The 25327-nt window shown below is 47.3% G+C and overlaps 1 protein-coding gene and 1 non-coding gene across 2 annotated transcripts; one reads left to right on the forward strand and one right to left on the reverse strand.

Annotated features, from left to right (window-relative positions):
• The first annotated feature begins 11221 nt into the window (after positions 1-11221).
• EIF4A3 (eukaryotic translation initiation factor 4A3) lies at positions 11222-23978 on the forward strand. Its single transcript, XM_029213239.1, has 12 exons — positions 11222-11435; positions 13488-13560; positions 14187-14253; positions 14900-14962; positions 15778-15910; positions 16105-16185; positions 18162-18303; positions 18766-18904; positions 19902-20017; positions 23235-23342; positions 23443-23570; positions 23753-23978. The coding sequence occupies exons 1-12, from the start codon at positions 11267-11269 to the stop codon at positions 23767-23769; spliced, it is 1236 nt and encodes a 411-aa protein (XP_029069072.1). The 5' UTR covers positions 11222-11266; the 3' UTR covers positions 23770-23978.
• TRNAE-CUC lies at positions 21997-22069 on the reverse strand. Its single transcript has one exon. It is a non-coding gene; the product is annotated as a tRNA-Glu (tRNA).
• Positions 23979-25327: the final 1349 nt, after the last annotated feature.

Raw genomic sequence — 25327 nt, forward strand, 5'->3', positions numbered from 1 at the left:
AACGCGGGCCTCTCACTGTTGTGGCCTCTCCCGTTGCGGAGCACAGGCTCTGGATGCGCAGGCTCAGCGGCCATGGCTCATGGGCCCAGCCACTCTGCGGCATGTGGGATCTTCCCAGACCGGGGCACGAACCCGTGTCCCCTGCATCGGCAGGCGGACTCTCAACACTGCGCCACCAGGGAAGCCCTAACTTTTATTTTTAGTAGATTACACCCTGGCACGCTGTCTGGTATTATATGATATAGCTGCCAAGGGTTTGGGTCGGGGAGCACATCTCCAGCCTGCAGCTCAAACTCTGAGAGCTCCAGATGCCCAGGTCTCCGTGCATGCCCTGACAACCAGGACTGGCTGGAAAACCTTCCCTGGGCTGGGTCACAGGGGGTGACAGTCTCCCCTGGGAGCGCCTTCTAGTCCGACTGCCACCCCTGCCACCACCTACCGTAGCATCACAGGACTCCCAAGGAACACCTGACTGTTCACAGACTCCCACTCCCATCAAAGTGAACTCAGAAAATCAGGGCCAGCTCAAGCGACAGGCTGCCTTACCAGGACAGCTGAAGACAGGTCTCTCTAAACCTCAGCCAACTACCCCTGGCTCCTGGTACCTGTCAGCCACACCGGGGTTTGAGTATAAGTGGGCGTAGCTGAGTAGAAGCCATGCTAGTCCCTGCTTCATGCAGTGAAGCAGCTCAAGACAGGTGCCCAAATGGGAATTTAAAATGTGGGAGTTTCTTTGCAACTCAGCCCCAATGTAAATAGGGGTTAGTCCTAACAGTAAAGAAAATTTAGCCCAGAGATCCCTAAGGATATTTTGAACTCTATAAAATGCTCTTTTCACCCTACAGCAATTCTAGAGGGAGTCTTAGATTATAAGAGCCCTGAGGCTCTAAGATGTGGGTCCTCCTACTTGACCCTTTCCCATGTCAACATTCTTCTCAAAGCCCAAGGCGCAGATCTTCGCTTGCCTGTGAAGTAGGGAAGAAGGATAAACACACACACACACACACACACACACACACACACAAACACACACACACAGGCATGCACAGTACTCCAGAAAAGGGAGAATGAGTTAGAGGAAGCTTAAAGGAATTGATGACCCACAAATATGGTGTGTGAGGCAGAAGTTCACCAAGCACAAAAGGGGTGCTCTCTTGCACCCCTCAGCTAAAATCTGGCACCAAAGTGCCATTGTAACTGTCCAGCTATGCCCTTACCACAGATAGGAGGCAGCTGGTCTTACTCACTTTATATCTGAACTTAGAAACCTTCCTTCCTTTTCTTTTGTCCTAGGCAACGTTGCAGAGATAAGAGTACTAAACAGAGCATTCCTTTCACCCAGCATGGCCCATACTGTCTTAAGGTGGTACTTAGAAGCCAGAGAATGTTCAAGTAATTTAACCAAGCAAAATGGGACGAGCTGCTTTCTCCTCTCGTACCCAAACCAGGCACCACCTCCACGCCTTATAAGGAGGAAGCCGGCCCCTCTCATTCCCCTGTAGATAGCTCTTGGACCCCATTCTTGGCCTATCCACCCTCCCTGGGTATGATGACCTGCTCTCCTGGGGACAGACTCTGTGTACTTGCCTTCCTTGTCCTTGAGAAGCGATGGCTGACCAGCCACAGTCTTGGCTGAGCAGCCACAGACAAGCAGGTTTGACAGGCGCATCTGTCTGGGCCCTGCCCACAGGAGCTGCGCCTCACTCGAGCCTCCACGCATGAGTGAAACGCCCACATATTTTCCCACAGCAGGGAGGACGGGTGTGAAGGGTTTGTTTTGCCTTTGTGAGAACCGCAGGAACCTTCTGAGAACTGCCTGTGTATGTGGTCAACCCACAGAAGACGGTGATTGAGAAGAGGATGGAAAATCTTGGAGTGGATAGAATCTTCTCTTCTATGTGAACAGTCAGCCCATAGATCCTTCAGAAAAGTCCTAGGAAGTTTAGGATAAATTCTGGACCTCTTCTTTGGTTCTCATGAGCAATTCTGGGAAGTATCTAAATAGTTCCAATAGATCCATCTAAAATCAACATTTGATAATTACTATTTAGATTTAAATGAAAGTCTTGGTTCTTCTATGTTAAGATATATCCAGAATGTGATCACTCTCGCCCTTTGCACTGCTGGGATCTGATCAGCGCCTATGCAGACCTCTGCAATGACCTCCTAGCTGCTTTCTCCATGCCCCCTGAGGCAGGTTCTCAACACAGCAGACAGGGCCTCCCTGCTAAAGGATGAGTCAGGTCATGTCATTTCCTTTGCTCTACAAATCCTCGAGGACTAACCATGCCCCACAAGTGAGATTCTGATTTCCTGGTACTTGCTGACCCCATTTGCATTTACCTGCTCCACATATGGGGCCTCCTTGCTAGCCTTTGACTGCTCCAGGCACATGCCATTCCCAGGGCCTTTGTACTTGCCTCTGCCTGCAATGCTCTTTCCTTCACCTCCTTCAGGACTCCACTCAAGGGCCACCTTCCTAGAGAGGCCTTTCCAGCCATTCTATTTAAAATCGTAGGACTGGGCTTCCCTGGTTGTGCAGTGGTTAAGAATCCGCCTGCCAATGCAGGGGGCACGGGTTCGAGGCCTGGTCCGGGAAGATCCCACATGCCGCGGAACAACTAAGTCCGTGCACCACAACTACTGAGCCTGCGCTCTAGAGCCTATGAGCCACAACTACTGAAGCCTGCGCACCTAGAGAGAGTGGTCCGCAACAAAAGAATTCACTCGCACTGCAACGAAGAGTAGCCCCTGCTCACCGCAACTAGAGAAAGCCCATGCACAGCAATGAAGACCCAATGCAGCCAAAATAAAATAAATAAATAAATAAATAAAAGGTCTCATTAAAAAAAAATAAAATGGTAGACTTTCCTCATGGCTCCCCATCCCCCTTTCCCTATTTCATTTTTCTCTATTGGACACACTGCTCCCCGACATATTATATATTCTAATTATTTATCTGTCTCTTGCCTGCCTCCCCATGACAAGCCTGAAACTTCCAGAGGACAAGAATTCTTGCCTTTCTTGTTTTCTTCTGTGTCCCCACCCTGAGAAGAGTGATGCTCCATGCATACTAGTTGGGTGAATCAATAAGCATTGGTTGGGTGCCTGGTTCCCACTGATGCATATACTACTCGAGAAAGAAGGGACAATCATAGTTCCATGGCCTATATGAGTAGCAAGGGCCTTAAGGATTATCCTCCTGACAAAGGCAGGTTCCCAAGGTCACACAGCTAATTGATGAAGGAGCAGCAACCAGAACCTAAGTCTCTTCCTCCTGGTGAGTGAGAGGGATGGGGCTGCGGCCGCTCGGGGCAGAGTAGGTAAGAACACAGGTCCGAACTCAGATAAGAAAACAAGTTCTTGGACCAGAGCCCCAGCCCTGCTGCACATAAGCTACCCTCTGGGGCAGGTTATCTAAACCCTCAAGCCTCAGCTTTCTTACTTCTCCAGTGGGGCTAATAGTGGCACCTGCTTCATGGTGGGAAAGCACTTCTCTCTGTGCCTCGTGCATAGAAAGTTCTAGATAGTTATAAAAAACTCAAAATGCTGTCCTTCCAGGTAAAAGAGGGGGCCAGAGCCTCACTAAGCCTCTGTTAAGAACAGAAATTCCGAGCGTTATAGGACCGGAGTTGAGAAAGCCCCAGCCCCCCAAGGTCCATGAGCTTTCTGAGGGCAAAAACTGTTTCTTAGTCACCACTGGGTCTTCAGGAGCACCCCGACTGACAGTTATTCTGTATGACACGGGACTATAGCTGTGTACACAATTCTAGGGTCAATCAAGCAGCATTTTGGTAACCTGGCTCAGGGGGAAGAGTATGTCCTGGAGAAACTCCCAAGCCCCAGGGGACACCAGGATAGCACCACCTGGTGAGCACGGCCCCGGCAGCGATCAATAAAGGATCCAGGAGTGAACGATAGATGGTCATTGTGAATGCCCTGGGCACTCTGTGGAGGGCCTCTGGGTGCTACTTTATCCATAAAATGTAGGGAGTTGGTGGGGGTTCTGGGTTTGCCTTGGAATCAAGATGCTAACACCACTTGCGAATGCAGGTGCTACAGGGAAGGCCCTGTAGGAATAAAGTTCAGACTCGCAGCGGAGGGCACCCGGGGACAGGGTTCCAGGCTGAAGTGTGGCTCGCTGGCCTCTGCATGGGAGCACGGACCCCCCCCCCCCACACTCACCCTGGCCCGCACCAAAGCGGGGAGAGGGCCAGGGGAAGTCAGGAAGCAGCAATTTCCACAGGAACAGGTGAGACCAGTCATTCCCTGCTGCTTCTCACATTTGAATGTGCAACTGCCTACCTGACAACTCCCCTTGGATACCTAGGCATCTCAAATTTAACCCAGGGAAATCAGATCCTTTTTTTCCTTTTTTTTAAGAGACAGGGTCTTGCTAAGTTGCTCAGGCTGGAGTGCAATGGTTATTCAGAGGCGCAGTCCCACTACTCACCAGCGTGGGAGTTTTGACCTGCTCCGTTTCTGACCTGGGCCGGTTCACCCCTCCTTAGACAACCTGGTGGTCCCTCACTCCCGGGAGGTCACCATATTGATGCTGAACTTAGTGCGGACACTTGATTGGCATAGCGTGCTACAGCCCAGAAATCCTGGGCTCAAGCACAGAGCTACTATAAAAAAATGTTTGTTAACTGAGGTGAAATTCACATAACATAAAATTAACCATTTTAAAGTGAACAATTCAGTGGCATTTAGTACATTCACAATGCTGTGCAACCATCTCCTCTATCTAGTTCCAAAATATTTTTGTCACTCCAAAAAGAAAACCTGTGCCCATCAAGCAGCCCCTCCCCCCATTCCCTGGTAACCACTAAGCTGCTTTCTGTCTCTATGGACTTGACTAATTTGGACATTTCACATCAATGGAATCATACATATGTGACCTTGGAGGTCTGGCTCCTTTCATGTAGCATAATGGCTGAATAATGTCCCATTGTGTGGGTGGACCACGTTGTGTTTATCCATTCATCTGTCAGTGGACACTGGGTTGTTCCTACCTTTTGGCTGTTGTGAGTCCTATGGCTATGAACACATGGGCACATGTGTTTGTTGGACCTGTTGGTTTTGCCCTCAAAGCAGCACAACACTGCTGCCCATGGCTTCCCCATCTCATGATGGTACCACCCAGATGCTCACACCTGAAACCCAGGAGTCAATTTTCATCCTTTAAACCCTAACAGCCCCCTCTATCCCAAGTGTCAGCCCTGTCCAGAATGTCTCCTGAGCCCTCCTCTCACCACCTCCACTGCATCAGCTCCAGCAGCCACCACCACCTCTCCAACGGGGCTCCCAGCTCCTCTCTGGCCCCTTCACGCCAACTTTTCAACCTCTTGCTGCAGCCAGGTCATCTTTCTACACTTGATCTTAGCCAAAAGGGTGGAAAGTGATAAGCCAGGTCATCTTCCCAAACTGTTTATCAGAATGAATCCTCTCCCCACAAAGAAAGACAACCCTGAAGTGGCTCCTATGGCAACCATGATGCATTTTAACTCTATTTCATAGTCTATAAGACCTTTTATGATCTGGCCCTGTTCACCCCTTCTCCCACTCCCCCTCTTGCCGACATTCTCGATGCTGCAACCATGCTGGCTTTCTGTCCCTTGATTGTGTCAATCCCCAGTCCACCTGGGGGTCTCCACACTCCCTGTGCCTTCTTGCTGGAACCTGGGGTGTTACCGCAGCCACCTCTTCTCACAATTCACGTGGAACCTTCCTCCAGTCACCTGGTAAATCTGCAACCCATTAAGTCTGCCACTTTGCCTCATTTTATCTGAATCACAGAAATTACAAAGCCTACAGTTATTTATTGCCCTCCTCTGGAACACAAGCTCCATGAGGACAGCACTGTCTGTCCTATTTGCCGCCCAATACAGCCCCTGGAACAGCGCCTGCACCAGGAAGATGCTCCAGGCACATCTGTGGCCAAAATGTCAGATGCCAGCAGTGTGGAGTCCTGGGTCCAGCTGGGTGGGATCTGGTGATGTTTAGTAAGGTGCCCTGCCTGCTGGGTGGGTTAGAGGTGGCTGTGCCTACAAAGGAAGAGTGTTTGTCATATAATACCAGGTGATAGGTGAGGTTTCTGGCAGGAAGTCGCTCTTTGGGTACAGCCCCTAGGATGCAGGACATCAACTCCTGTGGTGATGATTTATGGAAACCCAGTCCAGCCCAGCAGCACTACACCCAATCTTCCACCCATCCCAGACAAGATGAGCTGACTTGATTGTGTACACCCTGAGTCCAATAAGGGTTCAGGGAAGAGGCAGGGCAGCTCCTCAGGTAGTGCCCACTGAGCTGCTCCTGTCTTGCCCACCCCTCCGGCATGAGCTGGGAGAGTTCCTGTGCTCTTCCTCCCCTCTTGCGGTGGACATCCAGGCACACCACGCTGTACTAGGGCAGCGCTGGGGAACAAAACAGACATGGGCCTGCCCTCCTCGAGATTAGTCTAATCAGGAGAGATAACCTCCCTCTCACAGATTTGGAAAGCATGGGAAGTGAGGTGCAGGAGACAGAGGGCTGTGCCCAGACATAACAGGCAGGTCCACCTGGGTGACCCAGAGCCCTGGGACAAAGGATGCAGGCACGGTAAGCCATATAAACACACTTTTTTGGGGACTCAGAGTGGGGTAGCTTCTACCCCTTGCTGCGCTGGAAGTTACTTTTAACTTAACAGGCTGGGCGTTAGTTTTCCCAGCAGTAAAATGATTAAGACAAGATATATGCCTGCACTCCTTAGTTGAAATTGCAATGGAGGTTTCTGATAAAAATTGAAACATTAATCTGGACATTTAAGCAGTGGAATTATGTACTGACAACTGATGTGGGCTGTCAATTCTTGCTTTGTAAGTACAGTTGACTTTTTTTTTTTCTGATCAGAAGTTTCTAGGAGATAGCTTTTTTTTTCACATCTTTATTGGAGTATAAATGCTTTACAGTGTTTTGTTAGTTTCTGCTGTACAACAAAGTGAATCAGCCATATGTATACATATATCCCCATATCCCCTCCCACTTGAGCCTCCCTCCCTATCTCATCCCTCTAGATCGTCACACAGCGTCGAGTTGATCTCCTTGTGCTATGCGGCAGCTTCCCACTAGCCATCCATTTTACATTTGGTAGTGTATATATGTCAGTGCTACTCTCTCACTTCATCCCAGCTTCCCCTTGCCCCCGCCACCGTGCCCTCAAATCCGTTCTCTACGTCTGCATCTTTATTCCTGCCCTAAAAAGGAATGAAATTGAGTTATTTGTGGTGAGGTGGTTGGACCTAGAATCTGTCATACAGAGTGAAGTAAGCCAGAAAGAGAAAAACAAATACCAATGTATATATATGGAATTTCTAAAAGTGGTACTGATGAACTTAGCCACAGTCGACACTTGAACAACAGCAGTTTGAACTGTGCGGGTAACATCTACAGTGTTTTATATCATGTGAGGCAATATTGATGTAGGTACTGAGAGACGGATGATTCATCTTGTAAACATGTAACTGAAAGCGGGGTCTGGCGGCTCGCCGCTCAATGGCCAATAAAGAGGCAAGGTTGGTGGAAAGGAAAGTTTGCTTTATTTTGGATGCTGAGAATGGCAGGTGGGGGGAGGCGGACACCTGTCCAAAGGCCAACTCCCCCCACCTGACAATCAGGGGGAAAGAGTTTTTATAGGCAGAGGGAGGGGGCTACATGTAGAAGCAGCACAGTCAGCTGACAATCATCTTGAAATTGGTCCTTGGTGGTCTGACCAGCATCATCTTGATAGTTTTAAGTACAGTTAATCTTCAGTTCCATGGTCGGTTTGTTCCCACTTCCTTGAGGCCAATTCTCAGGATTGTGGCAGCTAGTCTGGTCATCATGTAGTTAACGTCTTCCACCTGGTGGGGGCTTCAGCATCTATAAGACAGCTCACAGGACACGGCTCAGAATATTATCTACAGCCCTTGTGGAGGAACTAAAGGTCCTTGACTTTGCTTAATGACTAAACTATCATTATTTAGTCTTGGACGATTTTCTTTTGTTTCTGCATTTTCCCACTTTGATTTAACTTATTCTTTGGCTAAAGTTTTACCACAGACAAAAGGCAGGTGGAGGACAGAGGGGAAGGACCATTGTGTCCTGCTCTGTTTCAAACAGACAATGTAAACTTGGGGTATCGATTATTACAGTACAGTACTGTAAATGTATTTTCTCTTCCTTATGATTTTCTTAACATTTTCTTTTCTCTAGCTTACTTTATTTTAAGAATACAGTGTATAATACATATAAATACAACACGTGTTAATCGACTATAGGTTATGGGTAAGGCTTCTGGTCAACAGTAGGCTATTAGTAGTTAAGTTTTGGGGGAGTCAAAGGTTGGATTCCAGTCAAAGGTTGGAATCCAAACCAAATACTTGGATTTTCGAATATGCAGGGAGTTGGCGCCCCCAACCCCCATGTTGCTCAAGGGTCAACTGTGGAGGCTTAGGTCCAGCATAACATAGCTACGCAGAGCAAGTATTTCAACAAATAGGGAGAAGAGCCAGGCATGTTCCAACACACGACTGCCTAGGTTATTCTCACCTGCCATTGATAAAGCAAAGCACGTTTCAGGGAATTCCCTGGTGGTCCAGTGGTTAGGACTCAGCGCGTCCACTCACTGCGGGGGGTGGGGGGGCCTGGCTTCGATACCTGGTTGGGGAACTAAGATCCTGCATGCTGTCTGGCGAGGCCACAAAAAAGGAAAAAAAAAAAAAAAGCAAAGTGCATTTCGGATCTTGGATCTTAGTGACACTGAGACCTTTGGTGAGCATCGTACAGGCCTTGTGAAAATTGGCACCGTGTTTGAGAAAAAAAGAGAAAAACTTCTTCTCCTGAGAGGAGCTCTTATCCTGGTTGCAATTACCCAGATCCCTCTTTCCTGCGTAATAAAAACATGGCTCTCTATGACCTATTGTGCCCACTGCCAGCTCCTAGTTCCTGTAAGAGTGCACGTACACTCCTTATCATCCCAAAGAGGCCTCCCGGTGGACCTGCCCCTTCTGTCGTTATCTTGGGGGAGGGGTCAACCCCTTTGATTAGAGGAACCTCAAGGAGGACTAAGGCCAAGTCAGCTTGGTTGCCACTGTTTCACTTGAGACCTTTGTTCCCTGACACAGCACGCCCAGGCCCACCCCTGACTCTTGTCATCTTCATGGACTGTGGTCTAAAAAGTTATTGGCGTCAAACAAAAGGAAGAGGGCTTTAAGATGTGAATTCAGACATTGAGCGAAAGGTTGCCAGGAAAATGGCATAAAATATAAATGTGTGAAGGCAAGAGACAAGTCCAGGGGGATCATGAATAAGATCAAAAATCTCTCGGTAAGTACAAAAGAGGCAATCATCCTCTTCAAACTTAGTAGAAGAGTGCAATAATTTCATCCCCTCCCCATTGATATCAGATTCATATAGTCAGCGATATTCAGTTTACTCTTTCCCCATACCCTTGGCAAGGTTATTTCACATGCTGTTAAGTACCTACAGCAGCACCATCCAATAGGAATACCACATATAATTAAAATGTTTCTAGTAGCCATATTTTAAAAAGTAAAAAGAAATGGGTGAAATTAATTTAAATGACATATTTTAACTCAGTGTATCAAAAATATGGACATTTCAACACATAATCAGTATAAAAATTATTAATGAGGTCTTTCACGTTCTTTTCTTATACTAAGTCTGAAACCTGTGTGCCTTTTATGACACAGCCCTAGGGCACAGCTTGCAAAACGGAGTGTGGCCAACTTCAGAGAGGGTAGTGGGTAACTCAACTCTTTGTGGAGTGAGAAGACATAAGAACTTATATTTGCATTTTATTTACTTTAAAGTCTAAGAAAGAAATTCAAATTTATAAATATTTGACTGATACGGGTATCCTTATCAGGCATGTTTATCAGGTCAATTATCTTGTAAGGTCTGGACATATTCCAAAGTCAGGGCAAGAGCTTCAGGGCAAGTAAGACCCCCCCATTTCCTTGTTCGCTGTCAACATACTGCAAACCTCTGCATTCTAAGTGCGTCTGGTTTAGTGGATAAAATGATTACCGCTAAAAGTTTTGACTAAATTAACCTTCACAACAGGACAGCGTTCAAGCAGTCCTGGAAAGAGGCTGTTAAGAGATGAAAGATGTGCCCAGTGATGCGAGGCAAGCAAACAATGAGAAAGGACAGAGCTTGCGCTTGGGAAAGTATAAGTTTCACAAAGTTAAAAACGCTCTTTTCACACAACACAGATGAGCGCGCGTCAGGTGGTGACAGTGGCCGGATTTTTAGAGGCACTTAAAGAAGTTTAGGGTAACATGGCATAACTGGAAATATTCTACGGGGCAACCGAAAGCCGTCACCTCCAGGGTCATCTTTTCTGCAGGGCGGGATTTCTCAGCACCTAAGCCAGACACGCGGAATCCAGGGCCTTAATGAACAGACGCACAGTCCAGCAAGGCGCGGCCCAAGGTCACGCGGCCAGCTCTGGGGGTCCTGGTGCCGGGGGCCGTCGCAAGACCCTTACTCTCCCAACACACTCGACCCCGGGTAGGGGCTTTTCCCTTAGGGGGTTAAAAACCGGCCTGGGGGTGTTAAAGTGAGAGCTGACAAGCAGGCAGTTAAAGATTCCAGACTTTCCAAAAGCAGACAATGTGCAGTGAGGATTTCCATCGGGCGGCAGTGATAACAAGTAGTAATGCATTTGCCGGCGTCCCCGGCCGGCGACAACGTCGGAACATGCGTACACATGAAGGAATGGGTACCGGTGGGGACCCGCGCCCAGTTCCCACTTGAAGCAGGGCCGCCTGGAGACCGCGCCCTGAGCAGGGGCGCCCTGGCGCGGTCCGCAGCCCGTCTGCAGGGTCGCCAGGTCTACCGTCCCGCGCGGAGGATCCGGTAACTGGAAAGGGCTACATCAGCCGGAGAGCCAGGCCGGGAGTACCACACCGAGTACGAACCGCTGGGCCCTGCCGCCTTCGCACCGTTTGTAGGGGTGGGCGGAGCACGGTTCCGCGAGATCCCGCGGGAGCCCCTCCCGCGCAAAAGCCGCAGCACCGCCCCTTTCCCTGCAGCAGGCGCCCTTTCCCTTTCACGTGACCAGGAGCTCCCCGCCCCTTCCGAGGCTTGGCCCCGACGCACGCTCGTACGCACGCACGCACGCACGCTCGTGCTATGACGTCAGTTCCTGGCAGCGGCGGCGCGGGGCCCTATTTCCGCTTTCCTCTGAGCCGCGGGCTTGGCTCCTAGCCTGCTCGGAATCATGGCGGCTACGGCTACAATGGCGACCTCGGGCTCGGCGCGGAAGCGGCTGCTCAAAGAGGAAGACATGACCAAAGTGGAATTCGAGACCAGTGAGGAGGTGGACGTGACCCCCACGTTCGACACCATGGGCCTGCGGGAGGACCTGCTGCGCGGTATCTACGCCTACGGTCGGTGAGCTCGGGCCGCGGGCTGGGGCGCCAGCGGGGAGGCGGGGGGCCCAGCCGGGGGTGGTTCCCGAGACTGGGAGTGCGGCCGCCGCGGGGCTGGGGGTCGGGGCTGAGGCCGAGCCCGGGGGCCCTGACGGGCGACCCCTGCCCCCAGCATGTGTCCCCACCCCCGTCTGTGTCGGCCGGTTCGGGTGTTGTTCTCCCGGCGGGGCGCCATGCTGGGTCACGCGAGGGCTGCAGCGTCCCGCGAGGTCTGCAGGGTCCTCCTTGCACCCCGGAGTCACACATTCAGCAGATGATTGTCTTGCACCTGCCAGGTGCTAGGAACGTGCGCGGCTCTAGGCACTGGCGGCTTAGCAGTGAACCAGGCAGGCCTTAGGGAGCTTGTTATGTTTGGGAGAAGGATTATATAGTCAGTGGTAATGGCTACGAAGAAAATAAAGCGGGATAACGGAATCAAGCGTGATTGGCGAGAGGAGAGAGTTAAAATAGAGCACATAGGTAAGGGGGCTCCCAGGAGGGGCTGGCATTTGAGCTGAGATCTGGGCTAAGGAACCCGTTATGAGAAGATTATGGTAGAACTGGGCAGCTGGTGCCAGGGCCCTGCAGTTGGGAGCCTTATGCATTCCAGGAACAGAAAGAATCTTCCTGTCCTGGGAGCCTAGGGGCGAGTTTTTGTTTTTGGGGGGGGGGGGGGCGCAGATCTTGAAAAGCATGGTGCGAGGTGATAGAGTTTGAATTTTATTTCTAAGTGCAGTGGGAGGCCATTGGAGGGTTTTAAGCAGGGAAATGATGGGATCAGATTTACAGTCACAGGTGGTCCTGGGTGTCTGGATATGGGGGGAGGTGAGGCAGGAGAGGAAGCAGGGAGATGTTAGGAGGCTTTTGCTCCAGTCCAGGGTAGTGATGATGGTATTGTGGTGGAGATGGAGTACTAACAGAGTTTGCTGATGGGTTGAATGTGAGCAGGAGATGAAAGTCCTGGATGTTTGAGTAACTGGGCAGGTGATGATGCCCTCTCCTCAGGCTGGGAGCACTCGAGGGAGCTCTTCTTGAATGAGGAGAGCTTGAGGGACCTGTAAACCATCCAGTAGGAGATGTCAAGGAGGCAGTTGGGAAGAGTTCGGGTTGGGGATGTAGATGGGCGTGATCAGCATCTATGCTTAATGCCTGGGACTGGGACCGACATCTTTTTTATCCAACAGTTCATGATGTCATGACAGCCTAGCACAGAGAAGGTACGGAGGGAATGGGAGGTGAAGAACCATTGCAGCTGGCCCTCGTGGTGTGGCCGACAGCCCTGCCTGCCTCTTGGCACCCAGGATGTCCCTGCCCTAAAACACTGTTTTTAGTTTCCCATCTGCTTGCTGGGTCATCCTGAGGGTTTAAATCATCTGTTATATTTGCTTTTGTGTTAGATGGGAAATTGTACTACATTTTAAAAGACTACCAAAAATTAATTAAAGTACATTATTTGTATGTAAAGTTTTGTTTGTTTACTTGGACAGTAGAGGGGTGGTGTGGTAGTTCATGTAGCTGCATCAAGGCAGGAGGAGTAGATGAAATGGGGTTGTAGGTGATAACAAACAACCTGCAGACTTACTGCTGGTGGGGAGTGGTGACTACAGCACTGATGGATTTATATTCCTTTTTTTAACTTAAAAAGTAATACAAAAAAAAAACCCATTAGTGCAAGTTATTGTAATATAGTCAAACAATACACAAGTAATTGGAGTAAAATATGAGCCTCCCTCACCCCATTCTCCAGGAGTAACCACCAGCATTTTTTAACCTAACTGGGGTGTCTCTATTTTGCAACAGTGTTCCTTAGAGATTGTGTCTGTATAAATAAGATGGTATGTTAGTATAAAAATCCACTTCAGCCTACTTCATTCAGCACTGTTTCTTGAGAGCTTAGTACGTTGGACATTGGGTTAGGAGGGGGTGGGGGATTTTAAAAAGCTAACATCCCCAGCACAAGGAGCTCCAGTGTATGGTTGCAAGTATGCTGTCCTAGTGGTTAGAGCTCATTTTTTCTGTTTTAATTTACAGGTTTTGAAAAACCATCAGCAATCCAGCAGCGAGCTATTAAGCAGATAATTAAAGGGAGAGATGTCATTGCACAGTAAGTCTGCTCATGCAGAGGGGGAGTCAGGTGCTGGTTAGCACAGCAATGTGTAGTTCAGTGCTTCTTCATTCAGATGCCATTACCAGCTCTTGCCTTGACTTCAGCTATGGGCTGTTTGTTTTTAGTTTTGCATCCTCCACTCTAGAAAGCTTTCTTTTTTTTTTTTAAGCCAGATTTACTTACTTAACCTATTATTTGGCATATGGAATTGTATATAATACTCTTTTAATAACATTATTCCCTATTTGCCTAATTTTTAAAGACTCATTGACAAAAAAAAAGTCTGAAATCGTAGAAAAGAATTATATAAAGGGGAATCTTTTTTTTTGCCACCTCTAACACCCATTCTATAGATTCTGCAGCTCTGTCACCCCCTGCTGCAAAGGCCACATTTACTGTCCTTATCACCCGTGATTTAAAAGTTGTGACATTATGCCTGAGTCCCACCACCTTGCAGTTAAGATATTGGTCAGGGGGTGTGGGGGAATCGACTTGGAAAAAGCTGCCCAGTGCTTCTGCAGCTCATCTCCTCAGAGCACTGCTGGGGTGGGGGTTACATGAATGGGAGCAGTGGCATGTAGCCCATCACTCTAAATCCCATTTATCTGTGTTTTCTTTACTAGATCTCAGTCTGGTACAGGCAAAACAGCCACCTTCAGTATTTCTGTCCTCCAGTGTTTGGATATTCAGGTAATCTTAAACTTCTCTTTAATCCTAGGAAATACTTCCTTTACCTTCTGTAACTACAGTGTTCAAGAAGTACAGTTCTTAAATATCTCTAGTTGTACTGATTAAGCACATTTTTAAAGAGAATCTTAAGTGCACACTAATATCTGAGCTAATATCCTGTCATAAATTCCTTTTTATTTAAACTGAAAGTCTTTTAAAACTTTTATTGAAATTTTGCTGATTTACAATGCTGTGTTAGTTTCAGGTGTATAGCAAAGTGATTCAGATCTATATAGTTCCCTGTGCTATACAGTAGGTCCTTTTTGGTTATCTCCTTTTTTACATAGTAGTGTGTATATTTTAATCGCAAACTCCTAATTTATCCCTCCCTCCACCCTTTCCCCTTTGGTAACCATAAGTTTGTTTTCTATGTCTGTAAACCGGGAGATTTTTTTAACTAGTGGAAATTCTTGTCTGTAAACAAGAATCCTGACCAGTATACCCATTATCACTGGATACGCAATTTAAGTAACATTCAGGTTCGCTTACCTGAAATCAGATGTGTGGTTAACTTGAGATAATATTCAAAATAGATCTGAGTCTGAATTAGTGCAATCTACCGTGAAGATACTGAGATTCTCTATTTTCCGACAAATTATTTTACCAGGTTCGTGAAACCCAAGCTTTGATCTTGGCTCCAACGAGAGAGTTAGCTGTACAGATCCAGAAGGTAAGACAGTTAAAGATGGCACTGTCGTATTTGCAAGTACAGTTGACCCTAAACAACATGGGTTAGAACTGCATGGATCCATTTATATGCAGGTTTTAAAAAAATGAATATGTACTACAACACTACATGATGCGAAGTTGGTTGGATCCAAGGTTAGGGAGGGCTGATTGTAAAGTCTGTGTGGATATCTGACTAAGCTGGAGTTGAGCAGTCAGTAGGTGGGCCGGCATACCTAACCTCCCTCCCTAACCCCCACGCTGTTCAAGCCAACTGATTGACTTAATCTAATCCGGTTTTTCTGTTCTGTCAGGTTTTTTTTCCCTGATTCCTAACATTTTGTGATAAATCACATATGAGTTGCTGGTTTGTATGAAGTCATTGTTAGTGTAGCTTGTGTGATTCCAATAGTTTTTTGCAATCTTAGAATTATAATTTTCTTCCAAAAAAATTAAAAATAATTGTAACTATTTTGTTTTTATAGTATAAACATTTTGGAAGTGTATCTATTAAGATGTTAATAGCATCTGTGGGTGGATAGGATTATGAATTTTATATACTTTCTTATTTTTCTGTAAATACATACTGCTTTTGTAATGAAAAAACAGTAAAACTGACTTCATTCTGGCGCAGAAAAGAGTGGAAGGAGGAGACTTGGGCTCTCTGAAGTTTTATGGTAGAAATAATGGCATAAACAATACCCGGTGGTCATCTTAAACTAGAATAGAAACAATCTTCATTTTGGGGGAACTCAGATGTTTCGGACTTCATAGCGGTCTTGGGGCAGACCTTGAACATGAATCTGTGTTTTAATTCAGGGCCTGCTTGCTTTGGGTGACTACATGAACGTCCAGTGCCATGCCTGCATTGGGGGCACCAACGTGGGGGAGGACATCAGGAAACTGGATTATGGACAGCATGTTGTCGCTGGCACACCTGGGCGTGTCTTTGGTAATTGCTTTTGTCTATAAAGAGTGCTTAAACAATAGAGGACCATTTTCAAATTGATATGCTACATAGTGGATTTTTGCATTTGAGTAACTTGTAAGAAGTGGAGGGAAGGTCCCTGAAATGCTGTGGAAACTGGTTGAAATGGCTGGCTCTTATAGCCTGAGGTCTACTTATTTCAAAATCTGATTTTATAGATATGATTCGTCGCAGAAGTTTGAGGACACGTGCTATCAAGATGTTGGTTTTGGATGAGGCTGATGAAATGTTGAATAAAGGTATGAGTAACAAAAGAATTCATTTTCTATTGATGTAAAATTCTTAAATTTTCACCGTGTAAAATTGAAATGTGGAACTAATGAACTCAGTATAAGTAGTATGTTCTTTGTGGAAAACAGTTATGCCCTGGGTGCACTTAGGAACATAAAACTCTGATTTTTTTATGGTAGTGGTTTGTAAGACTGATGACAACCAGAACAACAGCATTTCAGCCAAACTGATGGGGTACTGCTCGTTGTGTGGTGGGTGAGCACAGATGGCTGCGGCGTGGAGCTGGGATGTGGTGCAGAGATGCCTGGTGGTGGGGAAGGGGTGAACAGATAGCTGAATAAATCTTGTTACGTGGCAGTAGGGTATTTTGTGGTTTGGATGTTCCATAATTTATTTCACTAGTTGTATTTTATTGGTTGTCCAGGTTGTTTTTACTCTTTTATTGGTTATTTTTCAAGGTAAATTTCTAGAATTGGGGTGTATTTCATGTATTTCTCCCAAAACGTATGAGGACAAATTATGTGAGGACCCGTAAGTCATAGCAGTTTTGCTCTTAGCACAGCAACTGGGAAATGCATAACGACAGCTGTCACCTTGGTTGAGTAACAGCTGTGGGCAGTACCTCACAGTGTCTTCAAGCCTCCCCTCCCTGCACACCCCCCTCCAGTCTTACTTCCATACCAGGGGGTCAGGTGGGTCATCCCCTTAGACATTGGGGTCGCCTGGCATGAAGGGAATATTTTGCTTCTCAGGAATCACCAGTAACTCATGGGGTTCTTCCCAAGTGTTTTCCTGTTCCCTGGTTCTTGAGCAGTTCTCTCAGGAGCCTAGAGGCTGATGCCACCCCTTGGAGCAGCCCTCCACCCCACCTCTGTCTTGGGCCCCTTACCTGGAGGCCCTGCTCTTCAGCTAAGTTAAAGGTACAGTTACTACAAAGTGAGGTCTCCAGAACCAGTGGCATCTATGTCAGCTGGGAACGTGTCGGACATGTAGCTTCTGGCCCCCTGATCTCTACAGTCAGAACCTCGCAGCCACCTGTCCCCTTCTCACACGTCAGCCTCCTAACCCGTCCTGCAGAGGTGGTGGTGTGGTGACCCGAGGGCCAGGTCCTGCTTGCCAGCGGGTTTTATTCAGCCTGTACCATATGAAATAATGTAAACTAGCTGCATTATTTAATTGGGAGGTTTTTAAATTAAGGTATAATTGACATGTAACATTTTCAGGTGTACAGCATGGGTCAGTATCTGTGGGAGATTTTTTTTTTTTTTTTTTTTTTGCGGTACGCGGGCTTCTCACTGTTGTGGCCTCTCCCGTTGCGGAGCACAGGCTCCGGACACGCAGGCTCAGCGGCTTTTTTTTTAAGTGGAGATTTTTTTGGTGAAAATCTAGATCTCGGGCTTCCCTGGTGGCACGGTGGTTGAGAGTCCGCCTGCCGATGCAGGGGACATGGGTTCGTGCCCCGGTCCGGGAAGATCCCACATGCCGCGGAGCAGCTGGGACCCGCGAGCCATGGCCGCTGAGCCTGCGCGTCCAGAGCCTGTGCTCCGCAACGGGAGAGGCCACAACAGTGAGAGGCCTGCGTACCGCAAAAAAAAGAAAAAAAAATTCTAGATCTCTGGATTTATTTAAAATGTGGCAGATCTGGCCACAGTGGATGCATACCCTCACAGAGCAGCAGCAGCTGGAACTGAGATGTGAAACTACCTGCAAGGGTCTGAGGTTGTGGGCTCAGGGCTCAGGTTTCTGTTGCTTTTACCTGTTGGCATCCAGGACTCTTGGGTGGGGCTCTGATCCCTAGAGCACACCAGGGAGAGGAGAGGGGATGTGAGAATTTGGTCCAGCTCTGGAAGAAGCTTTCGTGTGAAATCTTGTACCTTTACAGTCACAGTGCTGCATCCAGTTAAATGTGAACAGTTGATGTGCAACTTCTGTTTCAAAGTGTGCAGCTTTAAGAATTCCCCGTGTGTCTCATTCCTCATCCCAGGTTTCAAAGAACAGATCTACGATGTGTACAGGTACTTGCCCCCGGCCACTCAGGTGGTGCTTATCAGTGCCACACTGCCCCATGAGATCCTAGAGATGACCAACAAGTTCATGACTGACCCTATCCGCATTTTGGTGAAACGGTGAGGATGCCCTACTTCTCAGGTGGGACTAAAACATAGCATAGTTGTATTTGGGTTTTAAAACATGAAATTTCTTTTTAATTTTCTCTTTTGAAAAGCCAGCTTTTGTATAGTCTCCTTTGATCCAGTAATTCCAAATTTAAAAATTTGCTGATAGTATTTACTTATCGATGGAATTATTTACCATTGGCAGTAAAATGTGTATTCTATTGAACAGCCGAACATTTTGTTTAGAACCATATACAAGGTGTGGTTAAAGGTTCATACTGATCCAGGGCTTGGGCCCATGTGGTGGAAGTGGCGACTCCTAGGAGGATGTGGCTGGCGGGAGGGGCGGGGGTTTAATGCCCAGGCTCCTGGGCCGCTGGGGGTTGGGCCCGTGCCTGGAACAGCCCCTGGCCTGCGCACGTCCTCAAGTTTTGGTTGGAAGGATGAGTTGACAGGATTGTGTTTGTCCTCCAGTGATGAACTGACTCTGGAAGGCATCAAGCAGTTTTTTGTGGCTGTGGAGAGAGAAGAGTGGAAGTTCGACACGCTGTGTGACCTCTATGACACACTGACCATCACTCAGGCTGTTATCTTCTGTAACACCAAGAGGAAGGTGCGTGGCCATCCTGGCTCTTTAATGTCCTTGTGGCGAAAACCAAAGATCGGTTTTCATAGAACTTAGGTCAGGTATTTTCTGTTGAGGACCAGAATTACGTACTTTAGGCTCTGGGTACGTGGTCTCCTCGGGCAGCCACTGGGCTCTGCCCTTTAGCTCAAAGTCACCCTGGACGATGAGCGGACAAGCGGGTGTATCCAGGGAACGTGTGCAGGGTGTTGATCTGGTCCCTTGACTGAAGGCTCCGGGTCATTGGTTCAGGTGGGGCCTGGACACACGTTCTTTGAGCTCCCAGGTGATGCTGATGTGCCAGCAGAGCTGAGAACCCTGGTAGCTCTCCTTGGAATAGGAACAAGATTTGGACCACATTCCAAAAAAGATTTGAACTTAAATTTCAAATGAGAACAGTGACATATTGTCTTTTAAGAGAATTTTTGCCCCGATATTTGCTGAGCAGAATTAAGTTTTCTACACAGCCAGTGAGGATTAGCCTGAGTTTTGTTTATATATATATATATATATATTTTTTTTTATTTTTTTAATTTGGCTGTGCTGGGTCTTCGTTGTTGCGCATGGACTTTCTCTAGTTGTGGCAAGCGGGGGCTACTCTTCGTTGTGGTGTGCAGGCTTCTCATTGTGATGGCTTCTCTTGTTGCAGAGCAAGGGCTCTAAGCACGCGGACTTCAGTAGTTGCAGCACACAGGCTCAGGAGTTGTGGCTTGCAGGCTCTAGAGCGCAGGCTCAGTAGTTGTGGCACACGGTCTTAGTTGCTCCGCGACATGTGGGATCTTCCCAGACCAGGGCTCGAACCCCTGTCCCCCGCATTGGCAGGTGGGGTTCTTAACCACTGCGCCACTAGGGAAGTCCCTAGCCTGAGTTTTAAGAGCACTTGTTTATGAATATTCGAATTGGTTCTGCAGGTAATTGACATGAAATCCTGTATACAGTCTCTGGTTTGTGAACTTATGGCAGCATCTGTTGATTCCATCTGTAGGTTGACTGGCTGACGGAGAAGATGAGGGAAGCCAACTTCACCGTGTCATCCATGCACGGGGACATGCCCCAGAAGGAGCGTGAGTCCATCATGAAGGAGTTCCGGTCGGGTGCCAGGTGGGTTGGCTGAGCTCTCTGCTGTGGTCCTGGTGCTGGTGCTGTGGGCCAGCATTTACGGGGTGTTACCCGAGTTTTCCCCCCCACAGCTGAGCTCGGGCAGGTCACCAACTTGCTGGTGAGCAGGGCAGCCACTGCTGGTGTGATAGGTTAGGCTGAGATGAGAACTAGCCTTAACTACGTAGGTCGGTTGCCTTATTTAGAAGCGTATTTTTCTGTTTCCAAATAAATGGAGATTTTCTGTTTATCTTTTTGTATTGGTTTTAGCTTAATCCCACTGTGGCCAGAGAACCCGCTTTGTGTGATTTCATCCCCTCAGTGTGTATTCAGACTTGCTTTGTGGCCCAGCACGGGGTCGTTTTACAAACGTTCTCTGTGCTTAGACAAGATGGGTGCTGTGTGGTGTTGGATTTCAGTTGCTAGCTGTATTTCTCAAACCTGCATCCTTACCCTTTTTCCCTTAAGCCTTGTTTCATCAGTGTTGAGAGTGCCGGTTTTCCTCTTGGGGGTTCTGTCCGTTCTTGCATTATGGGTCCAGAGACCTGAGTGTACAAGTTCAGAATTACTACATTTCTGGAGGATTTAGCTTTTGCTGTGGAAGTGTCTGCCCTTCTGTACTAGGGCTTTTGTCCTGAATCCTGCTCTGTATGACCAGCAGCACCGGCTCTGAACACTTGGTGTCTCCTTAGTACCACCTTTCTTCCTTCACCTCTGGTTTGTAGACTTAAGCTTTAGATGGATTTCATGCAACCAGCATATAGTTGGGTTTTATTTTTCCTTTTCTTTTAATCTAATGATAATTGCTGTCTATTTTTTTATTTTTGGCTGCGTTGGGTCTTCATTGCTGCAGGGCTTTCTCTAGTTGCGGTGAGTGGGGGCTACTCTTTGTTGCGGCGCACGGGCTTCTCATTGTGGTGTCTTCTCTTGTTGTGGAGTACGGGCTCTAGGCGTGTGGGCTTCAGTAGTTGTGGCACGTGGGCTCAGTAGTTGTGGCTCACGGGCTCTAGAGCGCGGGCTCTAGAGCGCAGGCTCAGTAGTTGTGGCACACAGGCTTAGTTGCTCTGTGGCATGTGGGATCTTCCTGGACCAGAGCTCGAACTTGTGTCCCCTGCATTGGCAGGCGGATTCTTAACCACTACGCTACAAGGGAAGCCCATAATTGTCTTTTAACTGGAACATTTAGTCCAGTTTCGTTTAATGTAAATACTGATATATTTGGTTTTAAGTTGACCATCTTATATCTTACTTGTCATTTCTCTTCTGTGGTTCTTTTTTCTTTCTTTAGTTTGGATTTTTTGTTGTTGTTATTCCTTTTCCCCACTTTTTTTTCCTTGCGGTACGTGGGCCTCTCACTGTTGTGGTCTCTCCCATTGCGGAGCACAGGCTCTGGACGCGCAGGCTCAGTGGCCGTGGCTCACGGGCCCAGCCTCTCCGTGGCATGTGGGATCTTCCCGGACCGGGGCACGAACCCATGTCCCCTGCATCGGCAGGCGGACTCTCAACCACTGCGCCACCAGGGAAGCCCTCCCCACTTTTTATTTTGGAAAATGTTTATTTCTTTATGTTATTTAGTGGTCACCCTGAAGAGTTATCAGCAGCTGTGGTTGCTTGGTACCTTTACCATCTCCTCTGAGAGCACAGAGAACTTGAAACCCTGACTTCAGTGACCCCCCCCCCCCGCCCCAGACTTCTGTCACTGTTGTCATGCGTTTTAATTTACATATATTTCAACCTCAACAAGAAATTTTTGCTTTATATCATTACATAATTCATATAATGAATGCTGCATAGTGACCATACTCATTACTCTTCTGTTTTTCCTTTATCTCTGAGCTTCCATCAGAGATGCATTTTAATATATACATATATATGTATCTATTTTTTTAATATATACATATATATACATATTTATTTTGGCTGCACCAGGTCTTAGTTGCGGCACGTGGGATCTTTAGTTGCGGCATGCATACGGGATCTAGTTCCCCGACCAGGGATCAAACCTGGGCCCCCTGCATTGAGAGTGCAGAGTCTTACCCACTAGACCATCAGGGAAGTCCCAGGGATGCACTTCCTTGTGCTTGAAGAATGTCTTTCTGTATTTAGTTTGGGTCTGCTGGTAACAAAATGTTTAAGTTTCTTTGGAAGTGTCTGCTTCATCTTGAAACACCTCCTTCTGATGTGTTGAAGGAGGCAGTCCAGGCGGGGCCGGTCCCAGAAGTCCTGTGGACACCAAACTCTGCAGACATTCTAATCCCTTATGTGAAGTGGCCTAGTGCAGTCGGCCCTCTCTATCTGGTGTTTCTTGGCTGTGTCGGTCCTGTGGGGATGTCCCCTGCTGCTGCTCGTGTAAAACAGTGTCTTCTCTGCAGGCTGCTGCTTAGTCTGTTTTGTTTCTGTGGCTTCACGCTGATGAGTCCATGTGTGATTCAGCCTTACTCCTTCCGTCTGGCACTTCTGTGACTCTTGGCCTTACCCCTCTGTTGGCGCTTTGGCCCCATTCTTTCCTCTTCCTCTAGGGCTCCAGTTATATGTGATTATCTGGCAGGATTATTTTCTCCTGTTCTGCTGTCCCTTCAGACTTTGAATGCTTCTAGATCAGCAATGTCCAATAGAAATATAATTCAAGTAAACACATGTCATTTAACCCAACATATCATATCACTTCAACATGTAAAAATATTAACGAGGTTTTTTTGCGTTTTTTTTGTACTAAGTATTCAAATCCAGTGTGAATTTTACACCGTAAGACAATCTCATTTCAGACCAGCCACTCTGGTGCTTGGTGGGCTGGTGGCCTCAGCATTGGATAGTGTGGGTCTGTGGTGTGTCAGATTCTGTCCTGTGTGAAGGACAGAGAGGTGTGAGTTGCATTTCTAATTTGAAGATACTGTAGACACTGCACCAAAATCAGTGAGGCCGCTGTACTTGAGTTTTTGCTAGACAAAAGTAAAATGTCCTTCCCAATTATTGGTATGGGACTGGCTCGAAACAAATTAAATGTAGTAGTGTAAAAGATAGCCAAATTGTTTTTTTTTTTATCAGCACACATGACCTAAGTAATGAAATATACCAAACGCGCCTTCTGAACGTGGCTTTCTGGTGCTGCCCCTTGTGCTGCAGCCTGCAGAGGGGCCAGTGTGAGGGGCCCTGATGTGTTCGTAGCCGGTCTGACCCTTTTATGCTAGGGTGATTGTCTCAAATGCCTTTCTTTGTGCAGCCGAGTGCTCATTTCTACAGACGTCTGGGCCCGGGGGCTGGACGTGCCCCAGGTGTCCCTCATCATTAATTACGACCTGCCCAACAACAGAGAGCTGTACATACACAGGTAGGCAGCACAAGTTTTTCTTTGGTTTCAGTCTTGTTGATGGATTTACTGAAACCTTTTTTGCTGTGTTTACTGAAATGATTTTGCTTTATTGTTGAAGAATTGGGCGATCAGGTCGATATGGCCGAAAGGGTGTGGCCATTAATTTTGTGAAGAACGATGATATCCGAATCCTCAGAGACATTGAGCAGTACTACTCCACTCAGATTGACGAGATGCCCATGAACGGTAAGACAATAAATCCATATTTGTGATTGTTTTAGAGAGAGCTTCCTGGTTCCTGGTTTGGGGCACTTGAGGTTTTTCCCGCTTTTTTTTTCTTTTGTTTTTGAGAAGTCTTTTGTGAGCCTTTAGTTAAATTTACAAATTTTCACTTTGTATTCTTCCTTCTTGTTTATCTTCTCTTTCAGTTGCTGATCTGATTTGAACAATCTGCTTGCTGGAGCCTGTTCACCTATTTTGTATCAATTTGGAAATATTTAGGGGCAGTTTCTGTTTAATGGGGTTTATGTGAATTCTCTTCTCAAAGCCCCCACAGGACAAACTTTGGAGATTCTGCCACCTTTTCTTACCCACATGTAAATAATGCATTGCTTTAAGTCTTTTTCATTAAACATTTAAAACTTTTCCCATAAACTCTAATTTATATTTCTTTCTAATTTTTGTTTGCCCTCAGCTTTTCTAGTAACCTGCTGTCTGTATGATCTTGGGCAGTCATTTCACTCTTTTTTGATCTTTAAGATGGTGAAATGGAAGTGGTAAGCTGCCTGGCCTCTCCACACTTACCCAGATTGGTACCCAATCCCATTTCTTATGGATGGCAGGTGGGGGAGTTGAGACCATAAATACTTTTCTCTGGGTTGGCCTGGGTCTGTGTGCCCAGATGCAGAGGGGCAGGATGGCACCCTGGGCAAATAACCGGGAGGAAGGATTCACCAGCCAGGCTTCCTCTGGACTAATAAGCCCACCGGTCACAGCTGAGGAGGGGTTGTGCACAGGGCACCGTCGGTGATTCAGGGAGGGGCAAGCAGGAAACAAGCCAGAAGGTAAGACACCTGAGAAACTTAACCTAATTGAGATGCTGTCAAGTAAGGTAACAAAGAAATGGCAAACATCCACGGAAATGTGTATCCTTGGGGGTGATTCAGAAGTGTTATGTTTTTATAACCATTAACCCTGAGTGTTGGTGAAGGTGTGGGGGGCGTGATGGTGGCGTTAGTAGGTACAGACTTTTTGGAAAGCAGCCTGGCTCTTGGGCAGTAGGAGCAATTAGAATACTTCCCTTTGAGGGCGTCCTTCTGCGTAGGCAGTAGTCTGGAGTGCAGACTGCACAGGTGAGCTCACCAGTGTCCTCCAGCACCAGGAAAGGAGTGCGCATCACTGGGGGCTCGGGGAGGGAAGCAATGGGACATTGGCACTGACGCACGTGGGTGGAGGTTCTTGGGCAGGTGCTTGGGGCCACTCGCGTCACAGGTCAGGTGGGTTCAGCTGTAACCCATGGTGGCTAAGTGTTGAAACAAGGGGCTGGTGTGTCAGGTTAGACAGAAATGTTCACAGCATTATTCATAATAGCTGAAAAGTGGAAATAACCCAAGTGCCCATCGACTGAAAGATATGGTAAGTACACATGAATATTATTTGGCAATAGGAAAGAATGAAGTGCTGACACGTTGCAATATGGATGAACCTTGAAAATAGGCTAACTGGAAGAAGCCAGTCACAAAAGGCCACAGTGTTTCCGTTTCTGTGAAATGTCCCAAATGGGTAAATCCATAGGACAGAAAGCAGATTAGTGGTTTTCTGGGGGCTGAGAGGTGGAAATAGGGAGTGACTGCTAAAGGGGACAGGGCTTCTTTGGGGGTGATGAAAATGTGGAACTAGACAGAGGTAAGTGTTGCACAATTCTGTGAATGTACTAAAAAGTACTGAATTGTACATTTTAAAGTGGTAAAATTGTGTGGTATGTGAACTATACCTCAGAAATC

Source organism: Monodon monoceros, unplaced genomic scaffold (assembly GCF_005190385.1).
Source record: "Monodon monoceros isolate NGI ecotype Baffin Bay Population unplaced genomic scaffold, NGI_Narwhal_1 Super_Scaffold_9, whole genome shotgun sequence".
In the NCBI taxonomy this organism is placed as follows: domain Eukaryota; kingdom Metazoa; phylum Chordata; class Mammalia; order Artiodactyla; family Monodontidae; genus Monodon; species Monodon monoceros.

Excerpts from the sequence above, each read along its gene's own strand:
- EIF4A3 (XM_029213239.1), top strand. The coding sequence starts at position 11,267 with ATGGCGGCTACGGCTACAATGGCGACCTCGGGCTCGGCGCGGAAGCGG. Across the intron at positions 16,186-18,161 it reads TGATGAAATGTTGAATAAAG|GTTTCAAAGAACAGATCTAC; the intron begins GTATGAGTAACA and ends TCCTCATCCCAG. Across the intron at positions 20,018-23,234 it reads GAGTTCCGGTCGGGTGCCAG|CCGAGTGCTCATTTCTACAG; the intron begins GTGGGTTGGCTG and ends TTCTTTGTGCAG.